The 20158-nt window shown below is 47.0% G+C and overlaps 1 protein-coding gene across 1 annotated transcript; it reads left to right on the forward strand.

Moving 5' to 3' along the window:
• Nucleotides 1-1032: 1032 nt before the first annotated feature.
• Nucleotides 1033-2982, forward strand: CHC_T00002896001 (hypothetical protein). The gene is made up of 3 exons (XM_005714293.1): nt 1033-1740; nt 1801-2297; nt 2331-2982. The coding sequence occupies exons 1-3, from the start codon at nt 1033-1035 to the stop codon at nt 2980-2982; spliced, it is 1857 nt and encodes a 618-aa protein (XP_005714350.1).
• The last annotated feature ends 17176 nt before the right edge of the window (nt 2983-20158 follow it).

Raw genomic sequence — 20158 nt, forward strand, 5'->3', positions numbered from 1 at the left:
CTCGTTTTGGTCTCCGCTGTCGTTCTCGTTTTGGTTTCTGCTGTCGTTTCCGCCGCCGTTTTCATCGCCGCCGTCGTTTGTTTTGTTCTATCGCCGTCTACTTGCTGTCGTTATCATCTTGGTCGTTCGTCTCCGTCTACCTGCTGTCGTTTCAACTTGGTGGATCTTCTTCGTGTCTGTTGCACCTTGGTCTTGGCAATCGTTGTGTGAGCTGTGGGTGTAGTCCCTAGTCGCCAACGTACCATATCAATCCAAGAAGACTGCCCTTCGATCACGCCGGTGATCTTCGTAGCTGCCGATACCCTCGCTCTTGGTGAAAGGCTTGTGCCATTGGAAATCTGACTTGAGCGAGGGTCCGACCAAGAATCGTCGAGAGACGAAACACTGATCCTCGGGGAGGATCACAGTGTACTGGTCTAGTCGATCCGCACTCTGCCTTCGGGAGGTGCGTCGGCGGTGTGGGTAACGCTCTCGGTATTAGCCCTATAGGTACGACTTCGGTCCCCTGGGTGAAGAGAATACGTGCCTAAACACTGAACCTCTCACTATACGTGTATAAGGTCGCGTACCTTGATTAAGTTCGCACGGAAGAGGGTGACCCTAGGCGTGATTGTGAACAAATCACACGAGTACGACGAAGGCAGTTTCATTCTTGTGTTGTGGGAAACCTCATTGGGGTAGTACCGTATCAAGTTTGGACAAGCCGATTTAGGTTGCAGGGACCGTTCGCGGTAGTGACCAAAAGTCCTGGTTCGTCTACAGGCAAAGTGTTGTGCTTACTCGTGGCACGTTTGATTTAGTTCACAGTCGAAAGACCCGCACTGGCCGACATATAGGGGTAGCGCCCTAAGGCATTTTTAAGAAGAATACGCTTGTTCCACTCCGCCGGGAACAAGCACCAAGAACGTTTCTGAGTAATCGCTACAAACTTCTTATACGGGTGGGCTTGCCATTGTGTTGACTATCGGTTAACGGCTTGGGATCCCGGAACAGAAGAGCTTGTATACTCGAAGGGTACATCCATTCGGCGAAATGGATGACCAAAGCTCTGGATCGGTCAGAATCGAGAAGCTGACCGCATCTAACTTTCACATCTGGAAGCAGAAAATCCAGCTACTGCTTGCTCTCCGAGATGTCGATCAATACGTTTTTGATGATATCCCGGAGAATGCCACCTCAGATGACCGGAGAAAATGGATCCGTGGTGACGCAAAAGCAAAGGCAGTCATCGGACTCACGCTTTCTGATGACTACTTGCAACATGTGCGAGGGTGTAGCAGTGCGAAAGAGACATGGGAAGCAATTCTGAATGTGTTTGAGCGTCATACTTTGCTCAACAAACTTGCCGCCCGTCGCGACTTCTACACTGTATCCATGCTCCCATCCGAGAAAGTGCTCGTGTTCATCAATCGTGTGAAGCAACTTGCTGCCAGATTGCAGTCAATGAGTGTTGAGATTGACGATAAAGAAATTGCAATGGCTGTGTTGAATGGCTTGCCTCCACGATTCGATAACCTGATTGTTGCTCTTGACGCACTTGGCAATGAAGATAAAGTGTTTGGACTCGAGTTTGTGAAGAGTCGTCTGCTGCAAGAAGAACAACGAGAAAGCATGAAGACCGCTTCTGCTTCATCACCACATCCACCTGCACTTGTCAATCGTATGCCTATTCGATGCGATATGAAATGTACGAATTGCAATAGACATGGGCATACTGCAGCGCGTTGCTGGGGCAAGGACGTGAATGGGCGCCGACCTGCACCGCCAGATGGGTTTCGGTCACGCAACACTGGCTTGAAGCCAAGTGCATTCGTTTCTCGAGATGACAATTCTACTGCTGCCTTTGCGGAGAGTGACTTTACTTGCTTGCTTTCGACTTCCACTCCAGACAAGAGGGCTGCAAACGCAAGGTCATGGCTTGTCGATTCCGGTTGCAGCGCTCACATTACGTTTGATCGCTCTTTGTTCGTTACGTATGAACAGATGCAATCTGGATCAGTCGAGATGGGCACGAAGGCTAGAGCTAATGTCGCTGGTCGCGGCGAGGTAGAATTCATGTTGAATGTGAACGGTAGTCCACATCCTTGCAAATTGTCAAACGTTTTGCACGTCCCTGATTTCGGATACTCGCTACTGTCTGTTAGCCAAATCGTTTCAAAGGGCTTGCAAGTGTCATTTGAAAATGACAAATGCATCGTTACTGCAGGACCAACTGTAGTTGCTACAGCGAGTCAAGTTGGGGATTTGTACATACTTGACGTCATGAATGAAACCTTTTCTGCTCACGTAGTTACCCTGTAGACGCTACATGAACGCATGGCCCATGTTAGTGTACAAGGAATCGCATCAATGATTCACAATAATGTGGTAAGTGGCATCAACGTTCGTCAAAGCGATGTGATCAGTGCAATGAATCCGAAGTCTGACAATCACTCTCCCATTTGTCCTGCGTGTGTGTTTGGCAAAGCAACGCGATCAGTAATCCCAAAACAGCGATCATCGTCTCGAGCACAGAACTGTCTTGACTTGGTACATTCTGACGTTTGCGGTCCCCTCGAAGTACAGTCCATTGGTGGTTCGAGATACTTCATTACATTTGTAGATGATCACTCGAACTGGTTAGTTGTGTACACGATGAGAAATAAATCTGAGGCGTTTGCAAAATACAAGTTGTATGAAAAATTGGTTCAAACCCACACTGGTCGCAAAGTAAAGGTGCTTCGCACTGATCGAGGGGGAGAGTACTTGTCGACGGAATTCAAGTCGCATTTAGATTTAAACGGTACGCAGCACCAACTCACAACGGCGTACACCCCTGAACAAAACGGTGTTGCTGAACGTTTAAATCGAACTTTGATTGATCTTGTCCGCTCTATGCTTTCTCATAAACAGGTCAGTAAGCGATTCTGGGCCGAAGCTCTTGCCACTTCGGTATATGTACGTAATCGAGTTACTTCACGCGCTTTGCCCGTTAATACATAATGGTAGGTTCGGAGGGGCAAGGGAAAGTAATGGTAGGTTCGGAGGGGCAAGGGAAAGAAGGAAGGCAGGTTGATGTGTGTGAGTGAAGGAGTTGGTGCCGACGTTTACTTTGAAGCCGTTTTCCTGCGATACTTATACACTTCGAGTGCTACACTATCGCTCTACTCCGACTCCCAGTAAACCATACTCTACTATGCGCGACCAAGCGCGGTCCTCTTGTGGCCCGACCATACTGTTCGATTTCCACCTTACGAACCGATTCGTAACTATTAGCTGACAACTATTTCTACACATTCCAAATGACTGTAAACCATGGCCCTATGCATGCAACTGTTTCACACCTTACTAATCTGCATCCAGTCATGCCAGACTTCATTGTTGTGCAACGAACAACTTGGCCCTTGTCTATTTCCAACAACGCAAACGTCTTTCATATCACAATCGCCATACGTATCTTTGTTTCTCACCTTACTAATTTCGCCAAGCACTGTCAGATAATTATGGCAAGTTATAACAATGTGCATCCAGACTTTCTACACAACTCACATGAGAATACATGTAAGTCACACGAGTACTGTCATGAACTTGCATCCAACGGCGCACCATGACGAGAGCACAGTGCAACGGCGCGTGCTCACGCAAGACTCGCATACAGCGTGACGCGTACACAGAATAATCGCACAACTGTATTCCTCTCGCCAGAAGTACTTGTTGTACTTTTGATTCACATGTACTGTACTCGGACACGCGCAGGATCGCAAACAGTCTGACACTGTAAAACTGTAAACCCTCATGTGCATACACCTGGATGCATGTACATGTGTACGTACACGAATCCACCTGGCGACGTGTACATGTGTACACGGCATACATGTGTCCCGCCGGGGGGCCCCATGCAATTACCCATCACAACCATGGCAAACCACTTGAAACCCTCAAAACAACATAATTATGGCATATACAGGCCATTTAAAGTACATCACAAGGCCAATGACGCACACGTGGACAACGCTCGACCAATAGATTTGCAGCATTAGACCTGAGGGCCAATAGAATTGCAGTATTTCCTGTGTAGTCTATAGTGCTACGGGCCAAGGTTCCACTTGGCAAAACTATGCAAATTTGCATGACCCTCCGAGAGGCCACTTTCGTCCCCGGAACCCCAAAATCTGGGATTTTGCACGTGTCATGTCGTGATATGGGTAAGAGCGCCCGGACCGTGCAGTCATGTACACGTGTCACTCGATTTTGACCTTTTCAGATAACAGCATGTGGTCGCACATTTTCAATACCTCCCCTCGATCACATGCTTTGGGCAGCTTTGCACTCGGAAAGCCCAACCATGCCCACGAACTTTTCAAACAGCACGCGACCAAGTGGTTTGGTCAGCATATCGGCTGGCATTTCTGTTGTCGGACAATGGTACAATGTGACCAGTTTTCGCTGCACCGCATCTCGAACAAAATGATACGTAATATCAATGTGCTTGTTGCGACGATTTGTAGATTCGTTCTGAGCAAACGCAATCGTACCAGCGTTGTCACATCCAACGCGAATTGTTGGATCCGAATTCGCACCAAGTACATCAGCATGGAAGCGTCGAAGCCACGCGGCCTCTTTGCATGCTTCACTGAGTGCGATGTATTCTGCCTCACAAGTAGACTTTGCAACTACTGTTTGTTTCCGGGAAGCCCAACTGATAGGCCCATCACAAAGCTTGAACACGTACCCACTCGTTGATTTTCGTGATTCAAGGCATCCACCCCAATCTGCGTCGCTATACCCATGAAGTTCCGTACCAAGATCATCTTTACCAAACACTATTCCAAGATGCTGGGACCCACGCAAGTATCTCAAAACACGTTTCACACCTGACCAGTGCGACTCGTGAGGGTCGGCACAGTGTTGAGATAACTTTCCAATGGCATACGCAATATCGGGGCGGGTCCCGACCATTAGGAACATTAGACATCCAATGGCCTGACGATATGGTTCAAAGCATGGATTGTCATCAGTGCCAGTTTCGGCCACTTGCATTGTGACATGTCGAGACTGTTCCATCGGAGTAACGCAAGGATTGCATGCCGACATTTTGAACCGTTTCAGTACTGCTTGGGCATACTTCGACTGCGTGACGGTCAGGACGTGTTTAGAACGTATACGGTCGATCTCTAGACCAATACAAGTCTTAGCTTCGCCAAGGTCTTTCATATCGAATCGTTTGTTGAGTTCATTTTTCATCCATAATATGGCCTCCAAGTCACTTCCAGCTAGCAGCAGATCGTCCACGTACAACGCGATAATCATGATGACATTGCCTTGACGTCGAATGTAAAGACATGGGTCGCTGCGTGTAGTGTTGAAACCAAGTTCAGTGATCAGAAACTCATCGATCTTACTATGCCATTGGCGATGGGCTTGCTTAAGACCATAGATTGCTTTCAAAAGTTTACACACCGAATCAGGTTTGACTTTGTCGATGCATCCTTCAGGTTGCTCCATGTAGATTTCTTTGTGAAGGTCACCGTTGAGGAAGGCAGTCACCACGTCCATCTGATGCAGCTCAAGGTCAAAGTGCGCAACCAGTGCCAGCAGCAGACGGATAGTTGTGAACTTGATGACAGGGGCGAAAGTTTCAGTGTAATCGATGCCTTCTACTTGTTGAAAGCCTCGTGCCACAAGACGTCCCTTTGCAGTTTCGACCAATTTTCCGGACTCGTCAGGAAGTTGCTTCACTCCGAAAACCCACCTGGACGTCAGGACGTTTGATGCTTGAGATCTTGGAACAAGTGTCCATGTTTTTTTTTTGTGTTGTGAAGCAAGTTCTTTGTCGATGCCCTTCTGCCAGAAGCGAGCTTTTGGAGAATCCATAGCTTGCTTGTACGAGTTTGGGATTTCCGTTATCACATGGGCGTGGCTAAGGAGTCCAGCAGTCACCAAAGCTGCTGCCCACCACGCCCCAGGCGTTTTGCGAATGCGAGTGGACCGACGGAGATTAGTTGGCGGATCAATAGTTTCTTCCTCAACTACGTGTTGGTCAACTGTTTCGGTAGTTTCGTCCTCCCCTGCAGTTGGGGAGGAGTTGGAGGATTCATCAGAGTCTTGTTGTTCATCCGGCGATGATGCTTCTGATGCCACTGCATCATTTTCTGCAACTTCCTCATCGATGTTCAAGTTGATTGTGTCATCATCAGTTGTAGCCTCCTCGTTTGTATCCATCGGTTCACCAGATTTGCCTCCCGTGGACTCGTCAAAAGTAACATCTCTGGATACGATCACTTTGTGTAAATCACCATCCCACAACTTGTAAGCTTTCGTATTTTCAGCATACCCCAGAAACATTGCCTCCTTTGCACGGGCGTCAAGTTTCTGGATGTTGTGTTTTGGTAATGTATACCAACACTTTGAACCGAAAACACGCAAATGACCAACATTTGGCACAGATTTCATCCATAAGTGGTATGGGGTCATCTTGGGGGGAATGGCACGTGACGTGACTTGATTTCGAACGTACACTGCATTGGCAAGTGTTTCTGCCCAGAACCCCTTTGTAACTTTGTTGTGCGCTAGCATGGAGCGCACCAAGTTTACCAAAGTTCTGTTCAGTCGTTCGGCGACGCCATTTTGCTCCGGAGTGTACGCAGTCGTCATTTGATGCTGAGTACCATTTGCAATCAGAAAAGACTTAAACTCCGTGGACAGATACTCACCACCTCGATCGGTGCGAAGCACTTTGATCTTGCGACCAGTGTGAGTCTGAGCAAGTTGTGCAAACATTTTGTATCGTTCAAATGCTTCTGATTTATGGTGTATAGGGTACACTACCGACCAGTTTGAGTGATCATCTATGAAGGTAATGAAGTACTTGGCACCACCAATGGACTGCACCTCTAAGGGGCCACAAACATCAGAGTGAACTAAATCTAGACAGAAGTATGCCCGCCTCGAGGACCGCTCTTTTGGGATCACAGATCGAGTGGCTTTGCCGTAGACGCACGCAGAACATTTTTCAGAGATGCAATCATTGTCAGTATTGTTGATTTTGTTAGCCTCATTACCAAGTAGTTTGACTCCACTTACCACATTGTCACGAATCATCGAAGCAATACCTTGAGAATGCACATGTGCAAAGCGCTCATGCCACGTTTGCAGGGTGGCAGCATGTGCAGATCCGATGTCACTGACGATGTCGAGAACGTAAAGTTCTCCAACCAATGTCGCAGTCGCCACTACAGTTGAGCCTCGTCTGATCATGCATTTTCCATTTTCGAACCCAACTTTTAGTCCAAGTTCAGTCATTCGACTGACAGAGAGCAGAGAGAACGCAAAGTCCGGAACGTGCAATACATCCGTCAACTTGCACGGTTCGATGCGGCCATTCACATTTAACTTCAAGTGAACGTCACCACGGCCGGCAACCTTTGCACTAGCCTTGGTTCCCATCTGAACAGAGGCGGATTCAGGTGGCTCATACGTCGCAAACAAAGATCGGTCATATGTAATATGAGCTGTACAAGCTGAATCTACGAGCCACGAAGGCAACATCTCCATATCGTTCGTGTGCGAAGCTTTCGACATCAGACATGTGAAGTCGACGCTGTTTACAACCATGTCGGGATCAGGTTTCTGTGTGACAAATGCAGATTGTTTCCGCTGAGACATACGCGGTTTATATCCGCTAGGAGGAGCCGGGCGACGCCCATTCAAATCCTTTCCCCAGCAGCGGGTTGCCGTATGGCCTGTATGACCGCAGTTCGTGCATTTGTAATCGTTTATGTCCCGATTGTTCGGGGCACGATTAACCAGAGCCGATGTCTGTGAGGAGCTAGACTTCATGTTTGCTCGTTGCTCTTCCTGCAGCAGACGACTTTTCACAAAGTCCAAACTGAATATCTTTTCCTCATTACCGAGAGCATCAAGTGCAACGATGAGATCCTCGAAACGGGCAGGCAGACCGTTGAGCACTGCCATGGCCATCTCCTTGTCATCGATGTTTACGCTCATTGACTTGAGGATGGCTGCCAGCTGCTTGACACGATTGATGTATGCAAGCACCTTTTCACCGGAAAGCATCTTCACAGTGTAGAACTCACGACGTGCAGCTAGTTTGTTCAGCAAAGTGTGCCTCTCAAACACGTTGACAATAGCTTCCCACATCTCATGAGCAGTATCAACATCACGTACATGCTCAAGATGCTCATCTGATAGGGAGAGACCATTCAGTGCTTTGGCTTTACTGTCACCTCTGATCCACTTCTTACGCTCTTCCGCGCGTTCCTCACTTGGAACTCTTCCCTCAACGATGTATTGGTCAACATCACGTAGAGCAAGCAGAAGTTGTATTTTCTGCTTCCACACGTAGAAGTTGGAGTCCGTCAGTTTGTCGATTCTGATGGATCCTCCTCCTCCTTGATCTTCCACTTTAGTGCAAATAAACTTCAAGTATTTGAAAATCCGTTCGGGGATCCCAAGCCGTTAACCGATAGTCAACACAATGGCAAGCCCACCCGTCTAAGAAATTCAATATGATTACTATGAAGTTGCACTAGGAGAAATTTGCGAACAGATATGTGAATTTATTTGGATGAAATCCCTAACTATTCTGTTCACAAACTACCTTTAAGTGTGCGGCACCGTTCTCGTGGCACTTCAGGTGCCCGTGAGACTCAAAGACGCGATTGCAAGGGATACAACGCGGAGTCTCCTTAGCGTTGGCAACTTGAATGCGATGAGACCTAGACTGAATGTGGTCGTAAAAGGCCTTCGCACTATTGCCACTAACGCCGCACACTTTACAATACCGTTTATACCGCGGGCACACCTTACGATTCCTCTTGCGCTCACGCTTGAACTGCTTATCCGCGAGAACAGCCGCTTTCCGAGCAGAAAGTCGATGCGTAGTTCTCTTTATTGGTGCGGGAACAGAGCGCGGAATACGAGGAATCCTATATGGTGCGCAACTCGAGGACGGACCCGGAAGCGCGAGCCGAGGTGAAGGTTGATCCTCAGTCTCAAGCTAATGGTAGGTTCGGAGGGGCAAGGGAAAGAAGGAAGGCAGGTTGATGTGTGTGAGTGAAGGAGTTGGTGCCGACGTTTACTTTGAAGCCGTTTTCCTGCGATACTTATACACTTCGAGTGCTACACTATCGCTCTACTCCGACTCCCAGTAAACCATACTCTACTATGCGCGACCAAGCGCGGTCCTCTTGTGGCCCGACCATACTGTTCGATTTCCACCTTACGAATCGATTCGTAACTATTAGCTCACAACTATTTCTACACATTCCAAATGACTGTAAACCATGGCCCTATGCATGCAACTGTTTCACACCTTACTAATCTGCATCCAGTCATGCCAGACTTCATTGTTGTGCAACGAACAACTTGGCACTTGTCTATTTCCAACAACGCAAACGTCTTTCATATCACAATCGCCATACGTATCTTTGTTTCTCACCTTACTAATTTCGCCAAGCACTGTCAGATAATTATGGCAAGTTATAACAATGTGCATCCAGACTTTCTACACAACTCACATGAGAATACATGTAAATCACACGAGTACTGTCATGAACTTGCATCCAACGGCGCACCATGACGAGAGCACAGTGCAACGGCGCGTGCTCACGCAAGACTCGCATACAGCGTGACGCGTACACAGAATAATCGCACAACTGTATTCCTCTCGCGAGAAGTACTTGTTGTACTTTTGATTCACATGTACTGTACTCGGACACGCGCAGGATCGCAAACAGTCTGACACTGTAAAACTGTAAACCCTCATGTGCATACACCTGGATGCGTGTACATGTGTACGTACACGAATCCACCTGGCGACGTGTACATGTGTACACGGCATACATGTGTCCCGCCCGGGGGCCCCATGCAATTACCCATTACAACCATGGCAAACCACTTGAAACCCCCAAAACAACGTAATTATGGCATATACAGGCCATTTAAAGTACATCACAAGGCCAATGACGCACACGTGGACAACGCTCGACCAATAGATTTGCAGCATTAGACCTGACGGCCAATAGAATTGCAGTATTTCCTGTGTAGTCTATAGTGCTACGGGCCAAGGTTCCACTTGGCAAAACTATGCAAATTTGCATGACCCTCCGAGGGGCCACTTTCGTCCCCGGAACCCCAAAATCTGGGATTTAACACGTGTCATGTCGTGATATGGGTAAGAGCGCCCGGACCGTGCAGTCATGTACACGTGTCACTCGATTTTGACCTTTTCAGATAACAGCATGTGGTCGCACATTTTCAATACCTCCCCTCGATCACATGCTTTGGGCAGCTTTGCACTCGGAAAGCCCAACCATGCCCACGAACTTTTCAAACAGCACGCGACCAAGTGGTTTTAGTCAGCATATCGGCTGGCATTTCTGTTGTCGGACAATGGTACAATGTGACCAGTTTTCGCTGCACCGCATCTCGAACAAAATGATACGTAATATCAATGTGCTTGTTGCGACGATTTGTAGATTCGTTCTGAGCAAACGCAATCGTACCAGCGTTGTCACATCCAACGCGAATTGTTGGATCCGAATTCGCACCAAGTACATCAGCATGGAAGCGTCGAAGCCACGCGGCCTCTTTGCATGCTTCACTGAGTGCGATGTATTCTGCCTCACAAGTAGACTTTGCAACTACTGTTTGTTTCCGGGAAGCCCAACTGATAGGCCCATCACAAAGCTTGAACACGTACCCACTCGTTGATTTCCGTGATTCAAGGCATCCACCCCAATCTGCGTCGCTATACCCATGAAGTTCCGTACCAAGATCATCTTTACCAAACACTATTCCAAGATGCTGGGACCCACGCAAGTATCTCAAAACACGTTTCACACCTGTCCAATGCGAATCGTGAGGGTCGGCACAGTGTTGAGATAACTTTCCAATGGCAAACGCAATATCGGGGCGGGTCCCGACCATTAGGAACATTAGACATCCAATGGCCTGACGATATGGTTCAAAGCATGGATTGTCATCAGTGCCAGTTTCGGCCACTTGCATTGTGACATGTCGAGACTGTTCCATCGGAGTAACGCAAGGATTGCATGCCGACATTTTGAACCGTTTCAGTACTGCTTGGGCATACTTCGACTGCGTGACGGTCAGGACGTGTTTAGAACGTATACGGTCGATCTCTAGACCAATACAAGTCTTCGCTTCGCCAAGGTCTTTCATATCGAATCGTTTGTTAAGTTCATTTTTCATCCATAATATGGCCTCCAAGTCACTTCCAGCTAGCAGCAGATCGTCCACGTACAACGCGATAATCATGATGACATTGCCTTGACGTCGAATGTAAAGACATGGGTCGCTGCGTGTAGTGTTGAAACCAAGTTCAGTGATCAGAAACTCATCGATCTTACTATGCCATTGGCGATGGGCTTGCTTAAGACCATAGATTGCTTTCAAAAGTTTACACACCGAATCAGGTTTGACTTTGTCGATGCATCCTTCAGGTTGCTCCATGAAGATTTCTTCGTGAAGGTCACCGTTGAGGAAGGCAGTCACCACGTCCATCTGATGCAGCTCAAGGTCAAAGTGCGCAACCAGTGCCAGCAGCAGACGGATAGTTGTGAACTTGATGACAGGGGCGAAAGTTTCAGTGTAATCGATGCCTTCTACTTGTTGAAAGCCTCGTGCCACAAGACGTCCCTTTGCAGTTTCGACCAATTTTCCGGACTTGTCAGGAAGTTGCTTCACTCCGAAAACCCACCTGGACGTCAGGACGTTTGATGCTTGAGATCTTGGAACAAGTGTCCATGTTTTGTTTTTGTGTTGTGAAGCAAGTTCTTTGTCGATGCCCTTCTGCCAGAAGCGAGCTTTTGGAGAATCCATAGCTTGCTTGTACGAGTTTGGGATTTCCGTTATCACATGGGCGTGGCTAAGGAGTCCAGCAGTCACCAAAGCTGCTGCCCACCACGCCCCAGGCGTTTTGCGAACGCGAGTGGACCGACGGAGATTAGTTGGCGGATCAATAGTTTCTTCCTCAACTACGTGTTGGTCAACTGTTTCGGTAGTTTCGTCCTCCCCTGCAGTTGGGGAGAAGTTGGAGGATTCATCAGAGTCTTGTTGTTCATCCGGCGATGATGCTTCTGATGCCACTGCATCATTTTCTGCAACTTCCTCATCGATGTTCAAGTTGATTGTGTCATCATCAGTTGTAGCCTCCTCGTTTGTATCCATCGGTTCACCAGATTTGCCTCCCGTGGACTCGTCAAAAGTAACATCTCTGGATACGATCCCTTTGTGCAAATCACCATCCCACAACTTGTAAGCTTTCGTATTTTCAGCATACCCTAGAAACATTGCCTCCTTTGCACGGGCGTCAAGTTTCTGGATGTTGTGTTTTGGTAATGTATACCAACACTTTGAACCGAAAACACGCAAATGACCAACATTTGGCACAGATTTCATCCATAAGTGGTATGGGGTCATCTTGGGGGGAATGGCACGTGACGTGACTCGATTTCGAACGTACACTGCATTGGCAAGTGCTTCTGCCCAGAACCCCTTTGTAACTTTGTTGTGCGCTAGCATGGAGCGCACCAAGTTTACCAAAGTTCTGTTCAGTCGTTCGGCGACGCCATTTTGCTCCGGTGTGTACGCGGTCGTCATTTGATGCTGAGTACCATTTGCAATCAGAAAAGACTTAAACTCCGTGGACAGATACTCACCACCTCGATCGGTGCGAAGCACTTTGATCTTGCGACCAGTGTGAGTCTGAGCAAGTTGTGCAAACATTTTGTATCGTTCAAATGCTTCTGATTTATGGTGCATAGGGTACACTACTGACCAGTTTGAGTGATCATCTATGAAGGTAATGAAGTACTTGGCACCACCAATGGACTGCACCTCTAAGGGGCCTCAAACATCAGAGTGAACTAAGTCTAGACAGAAGTATGCCCGCCTCGAGAACCGCTCTTTTGGGATCACAGATCGAGTCGCTTTGCCGTAGACGCACGCAGAACATTTTTCAGAGATGCAATCATTGTCAGTATTGTTGATTTTGTTAGCCTCATTACCAAGTAGTTTGACTCCACTTACCACATTGTCACGGATCACCGAAGCAATACCTTGAGAATGCACATGTGCAAAGCGCTCATGCCACGTTTGCAGGGTGGCAGCATGTGCAGATCCGATGTCACTGACGATGTCGAGAACGTAAAGTTCTCCAACCAATGTCGCAGTCCCCACTACAGTTGAGCCTCGTCTGATCATGCATTTTCCATTTTCGAACCCAACTTTTAGTCCAAGTTATAGAAAGGTCAGCGGGGCAGAGGGAAGAAGGATGGTTGAAGGTTGCTGGTGGTTGACGGGAAAAGAAGTTGATGCCATTTTACTCTTGGTCGCCAACTATTGGCGCTACTTATACTCTTCGAACTACATACAATACGAGCCATTAGGGCTGGTCACGTGACTCTCCTTCTTGCACTCGTTGATAATCAAGTGACTCTCCCTGTTGCACTCTCGGTTGATAATCAAGTGACTCTCCTACTTCCACTCTCGGTTGATAATCAAATGACTCTCCCTGTTGCACTCTCGGTTGATAATCAAGTGACTCTCCTACTTCCACTCTCGGTTGATAATCAAATGACTTTCCTACTTGCACTCTCTCTTGCTAATAATTTGGGACCGTTTGAGAGTCAATAATATCTGAATGTACTGTACTGTAGATTACAGATTTTACACTACGATTAATAACCACTGTGGCACATACGTCATACGTGTCACACACGTGTCAAATCGAGAAAAATGAAACATGTTCAGAATGTACTGTAGAGTGCCACGAGGTACATAACTTACACGTGTCAACACCAAAATTGAAACATGCTCGGAAATGATAGGAAAGTGCAACCGTGTACAAATATGACACGTGTCCACTTTGAAGACCAAACATCCTGAGAATGCTCTTGCAAGCATTTTAGGTTTCGTCGACGTACACGTGTAATATCTGTCCAGGCTTGTAGCTTAGCATGTGGTCGAAGATTTCCAACACTCCCCCTCGATCACATGCTTTTACTGGACACTGCAAGCCCCAGAAGTTCTACAAACTTCTGGAATAGAATTCGCCCAAGTGCTTTGGTTAAGATATCGGCAGGCATCGAAGTGGTCGGACAATGCGACAAATACACAATGTTTCTCTTAATAGCATCTCGTACGTAGTGGTATTTTACATCAACATGTTTGTTGCGACGGTTGATCGATTCATTCTGTGCAAACGAAATCGTCCCTGCATTGTCACACCCCATCATGATCGTGGGATCAGAATCAAGTCCGAGGACATCAGCAACAACTTGACGCAACCAGGTCGCCTCCTTACACGCTTCACATAGTGCAATGTACTCAGCTTCACACGTCGAAGTCGCAACCACAGTCTGTTTCCGGGAACTCCAACTGATAGCTCCACCACAGAACTTGAAAACATATCCGCTGGTCGACTTGCGAGAGTCTGAACAACCGGCCCAGTCAGCATCACTGAAACCGAGCAACTCCAGCGATTTGGATTTATTGTCAAACACGATTCCTAGGTTTCGAGTCCCTTGCACGTATCGCATTACTCGTTTTACACCTGCCCAGTGTGACTCACATGGGTTGGCAGAATGTTGGGAAAGCTTTCCAATGGCGTATGCCAAGTCTGGACGAGTGCCAACCATCAAGTACATAAGGCAACCGACTGCCTCACGATACGGTGCCTTTGTTTCGGAGTCGTTTTCGATAGAATTCGTGGTTTTGCCACCTTGTTCCATTGGAGTCAGAGAAGGGTTACAAGTCGACATTTTAAAACGGTCAAGCACATTTAATGCATACTTAGTTTGAGTGAGACTCAATGTCTTGATAGTGCGATCTCTTTGAATCTCAAGACCAATGCAGACTTTTGCCTCACTAAGGTCTTTCATCTCAAACCGTTTGTTAAGCTCCCCCTTCATCCATTTGATGGCATGGATATCACTACCAGCGAGTAACAAGTCATCGACATAAAGTGCAATTAGCATGATAGTGTTACCAATGCGTTTAATGTAGAGGCACGGATCACTACGTGAAGTCTCAAATCCCAATTCACCGAGTAAGAAATCATCCACTTTGGTATGCCATTGACGATGTGCTTGTTTAAGACCGTAAAGTGCTTTCAAAAGTTTACACACATGATCACTTTTGCTTTTGTCAACGCAGCCTTCGGGTTGCTCCATGTAGATGTCTTCATCCAAGTCGCCGTTTAAAAACGCAGTCACGACATCCATCTGATGAAGTTCAAGGTCGTAATGAGCAACTAAGGCAAGAAGTAGACGAATAGTATAGAAAGGTCAGCGGGGCAGAGGGAAGAAGGATGGTTGACGGTTGCTGGTGGTTGACGGGAAAAGAAGTTGATGCCATTTTACTCTTGGTCGCCAACTATTGGCGCTACTTATACTCTTCGAACTACATACAATACGAGCCATTACGGCTGGTCACGTGACTCTCGTTCTTGCACTGGTTGATAATCAAGTGACTCTCCCTGTTGCACTCTCGGTTGATAATCAAGTGACTCTCCTACTTCCACTCTCGGTTGATAATCACATGACTCTCCTTCTTGCACTCTCGGTTGATAATCAAGTGACTCTCCTACTTCCACTCCGTTGATAATCAAATGACTCTCCTTCTTGCACTCTCGGTTGATAATCAAGTGACTCTCCTACTTCCACTCTCCGTTGATAATCAAATGACTCTCCTTCTTGCACTCTCTCTTGCTAATAATTTGGGACCGTTTGAGAGTCAATAATATCTGAATGTACTGTACTGTAGATTACAGATTTTACACTACGATTAATAACCACTGTGGCACATACGTCATACGTGTCACACACGTGTCAAATCGAGAAAAATGAAACATGTTCAGAATGTACTGTAGAGTGCCACGAGGTACATAACTTACACGTGTCAACACCAAAATTGAAACATGCTCGGAAATGATAGGAAAGTGCAACTGTGTACAAATATGACACGTGTCCACCTTGAAGACCAAACATCCTGACAATGCTCTTGCAAGCATTTTAGGTTTCGTCGACGTACACGTGTAATATCTGTCAGGCTTGGAGCTTAGCATGTGGTCGAAGATTTCCAACAAATAGTGGTAAACTTTATGACAGGGGCATATGTCTCAGTATAGTCAAGACCCTGCACTTGCTGGAATCAACTTGCACGGTTGGATGCGGCCATTCACATTTAACTTCAAGTGAACGTCACCACGGCCGGCAACCTTTGCACTAGCCTTGGTTCCCATCTGAACAGAGGCGGATTCAAGTGGCTTATACGTTGCAAACAAAGATCGGTCATATGTAATATGAGCTGTACAAGCTGAATCTACGAGCCACGAAGGCAACATCTCCATATCGTTCGTGTGCGAAGCTTTCGACATCAGACATGTGAAGTCGACGCTGTTTACAACCATGTCGGGATCAGGTTTCTGTGTGACAAATGCAGATTGTTTCCGCTGAGACATACGCGGTTTATATGTGCTAGGAGGAGCCGGGCGACGCCCATTCAAGTCCTTTCCCCAGCAGCGGGTTGCCGTATGGCCTGTATGACCGCAGTTCGTGCATTTGTAATCGTTTATGTCCCGATTGTTCGGGGCACGACTAACCAGAGCCGATGTCTGTGAGGAGCTAGACTTCATGTTTGCTCGTTGCTCTTCCTGCAGCAGACGACTTTTCACAAAGTCCAAACTGAATATCTTTTCCTCATTACCGAGAGCATCAAGTGCAACGATGAGAGCCTCGAAACGGGCAGGCAGACCGTTGAGCACTGCCATGGCCATCTCCTTATCATCGATGTTTACGCTCATTGACTTGAGGATGGCTGCCAGCTGCTTGACACGATTGATGTATGCAAGCACCTTTTCACCGGAAAGCATCTTCACAGTGTAGAACTCACGACGTGCAGCTAGTTTGTTCAGCAAAGAGTGCCTCTCAAACACGTTGACAATAGCTTCCCACATCTCAGCAGCAGTATCAACATCACGTACATGCTCAAGATGCTCATCTGATAGGGAGAGACCATTCAGTGCTTTGGCTTTACTGTCACCTCTGATCCACTTCTTACGCTCTTCCGCGCGTTCCTCACTTGGAACTCTTCCCTCAACGATGTATTGGTCAACATCACGTAGAGCAAGCAGAAGTTGTATTTTCTGCTTCCACACGTAGAAGTTGGAGTCCGTCAGTTTGTCGATTCTGATGGATCCTCCTCCTCCTTGATCTTCCATTTTAGTGCAAATAAACTTCAAGTATTTGAAAATCCGTTCGGGGATCCCAAGCCGTTAACCGATAGTCAACACAATGGCAAGCCCACCCGTTTAAGAAATTCGATATGATTACTATGAAGTTGCACTAGGAGAAATTTGCGAACAGATATGTGAATTTATTTGGATGAAATCCCTAACTATTCTGTTCACAAACTACCTTTAAGTGTGCGGCACCGTTCTCGTGGCACTTCAGGTGCCCGTGAGACTCAAAGACGCGATTGCAAGGGATACAACGCGGAGTCTCCTTAGCGTTGGCAACTTGAATGCGATGAGACCTAGACTGAATGTGGTCGTAAAAGGCCTTCGCACTATTGCCACTAACGCCGCACACTTTACAATACCGCTTATACCGCGGGCACACCTTACGATTCCTCTTGCGCTCACGCTTGAACTGCTTATCCGCGAGAACAGCCGCTTTCCGAGCAGAAAGTCGATGCGTAGTTCTCTTTATTGGTGCGGGAACAGAGCGCCGAATACGAGGAATCCTATATGGTGCGCAACTCGAGGACGGACCCGGAAGCGCGAGCCGAGGTGAAGGTTGATCCTCAGGCTCAAGCACCTCAACGGATACGACCTCCGATGTCCGAACCGTCCGACCGGTGACCAGCTTCCCAGGCGCAGAGCGCACCGGTACTAATTCCAGATCTAACACAACCCCGTAAAAACAGGTATTCACAATAAGGAATATGAAGATAATCGTCAGTAACAGATTTTGGAATTATTGCTCTTAAGAACCACCAAAACGTGCAAAGACAATCACTTAGATGTGTAGGAAATGGAAAGAAACTCAAAACTTACTTTGCATGAGAGAACGAAGAAAAACCAAATGCGAGATTGACGACGACGGCGGTAGCGGGAGCGGAAACGAAGACGAAGACCAAAGACAGAGACAGCAGCAAGAACCACAGCAAGAACAAAAGCCAAACCAAGAACAAAGACAACGAAGACAGCAGGGGCGATGACCAAAACCAATTCACACAAGAGAGCAAGAACGACAGCAGCAGCGAAAACCAAAACCAAGAACGACGGCAAGAACGAGAGCGACAACGACAGCGAGAAGACCAGCGGAAAGAACGACGAGAAACGGCAGCGAAAACGACAGCGACAACGACGGCAGAAACAACGGAACGAGAACGCCAGACTCATGCAGTGAAACGACAGCGAGGGACTGGGCCCATAACCTAATGGTAGGTTCGGAGGGGCAAGGGAAAGAAGGAAGGCAGGTTGATGTGTGTGAGTGAAGGAGTTGGTGCCGACGTTTACTTTGAAGCCGTTTTCCTGCGATACTTATACACTTCGAGTGCTACACTATCGCTCTACTCCGACTCCCAGGAAACCATACTCTACTATGCGCGACCAAGCGCGGTCCTCTTGTGGCCCGACCATACTGTTCGATTTCCACCTTACGAATCGATTCGTAACTATTAGCTCACAACTATTTCTACACATTCCAAATGACTGTAAACCATGGCCCTATGCATGCAACTGTTTCACACCTTACTAATCTGCATCCAGTCATGCCAGACTTCATTGTTGTGCAACGAACAACTTGGCACTTGTCTATTTCCAACAACGCAAACGTCTTTCATATCACAATCGCCATACGTATCCTTGTTTCTCACCTTACTAATTTCGCCAAGCACTGTCAGATAATTATGGCAAGTTATAACAATGTGCATCCAGACTTTCTACACAACTCACATGAGAATACATGTAAATCACACGAGTACTGTCATGAACTTGCATCCAACGGCGCACCATGACGAGAGCACAGTGCAACGGCGCGTGCTCACGCAAGACTCGCATACAGCGTGACGCGTACACAGAATAATCGCACAACTGTATTCCTCTCGCGAGAAGTACTTGTTGTACTTTTGATTCACATGTACTGTACTCGGACACGCGCAGGATCGCAAACAGTCTGACACTGTAAAACTGTAAACCCTCATGTGCATACACCTGGATGCGTGTACATTATAGAAAGGTCAGCGGGGCAGAGGGAAGAAAGATGGTTGAAGGTTGCTGGTGGTTGACGGGAAAAGAAGTTGATGCCATTTTACTCTTGGTCGCCAACTATTGGCGCTACTTATACTTTTCGAACTACATACAATACGAGCCATTAGGGCTGGTCACGTGACTCTCCTTCTTGCACTGGTTGATAATCAAGTGACTCTCCTACTTCCACTCTCGGTTGATAATCAAATGACTCTCCTTCTTGCACTCTCGGTTGATAATCAAGTGACTCTCCTACTTCCACTCTCCGTTGATAATCAAATAACTCTCCTTCTTGCACTCTCTCTTGCTAATAATTTGGGACCGTTTGAGAGTCAATAATATCTGAATGTACTGTACTGTAGATTACAGATTTTACACTACGATTAATAACCACTGTGGCACATACGTCATACGTGTCACACACGTGTCAAATCGAGAAAAATGAAACATGTTCAGAATGTACTGTAGAGTGCCACGAGGTACATAACTTACACGTGTCAACACCAAAATTGAAACATGCTCGGAAATGATAGGAAAGTGCAACCGTGTACAAATATGACACGTGTCCACCTTGAAGACCAAACATCCTGAGAATGCTCTTGCAAGCATTTTAGGTTTCGTCGACGTACACGTGTAATATCTGTCCAGGCTTGTAGCTTAGCATGTGGTCGAAGATTTCCAACATCTCCTACTTCCACTCTCGGTTGATAATCAAATGACTTTCCTACTTGCACTCTCTCTTGCTAATAATTTGGGACCGTTTGAGAGTCAATAATATCTGAATGTACTGTACTGTAGATTACAGATTTTACACTACGATTAATAACCACTGTGGCACATACGTCATACGTGTCACACACGTGTCAAATCGAGAAAAAT

This window comes from Chondrus crispus, genomic scaffold, assembly GCF_000350225.1.
Source record: "Chondrus crispus Stackhouse genomic scaffold, scaffold_16, whole genome shotgun sequence".
NCBI classification, from domain to species: domain Eukaryota; phylum Rhodophyta; class Florideophyceae; order Gigartinales; family Gigartinaceae; genus Chondrus; species Chondrus crispus.

Excerpts from the sequence above, each read along its gene's own strand:
- CHC_T00002896001 (XM_005714293.1), top strand. The coding sequence starts at position 1,033 with ATGGATGACCAAAGCTCTGGATCGGTCAGAATCGAGAAGCTGACCGCA. Across the intron at positions 1,741-1,800 it reads CGCGTTGCTGGGGCAAGGAC|CCAAGTGCATTCGTTTCTCG; the intron begins GTGAATGGGCGC and ends ACTGGCTTGAAG. Across the intron at positions 2,298-2,330 it reads TCTGCTCACGTAGTTACCCT|TGTACAAGGAATCGCATCAA; the intron begins GTAGACGCTACA and ends GGCCCATGTTAG.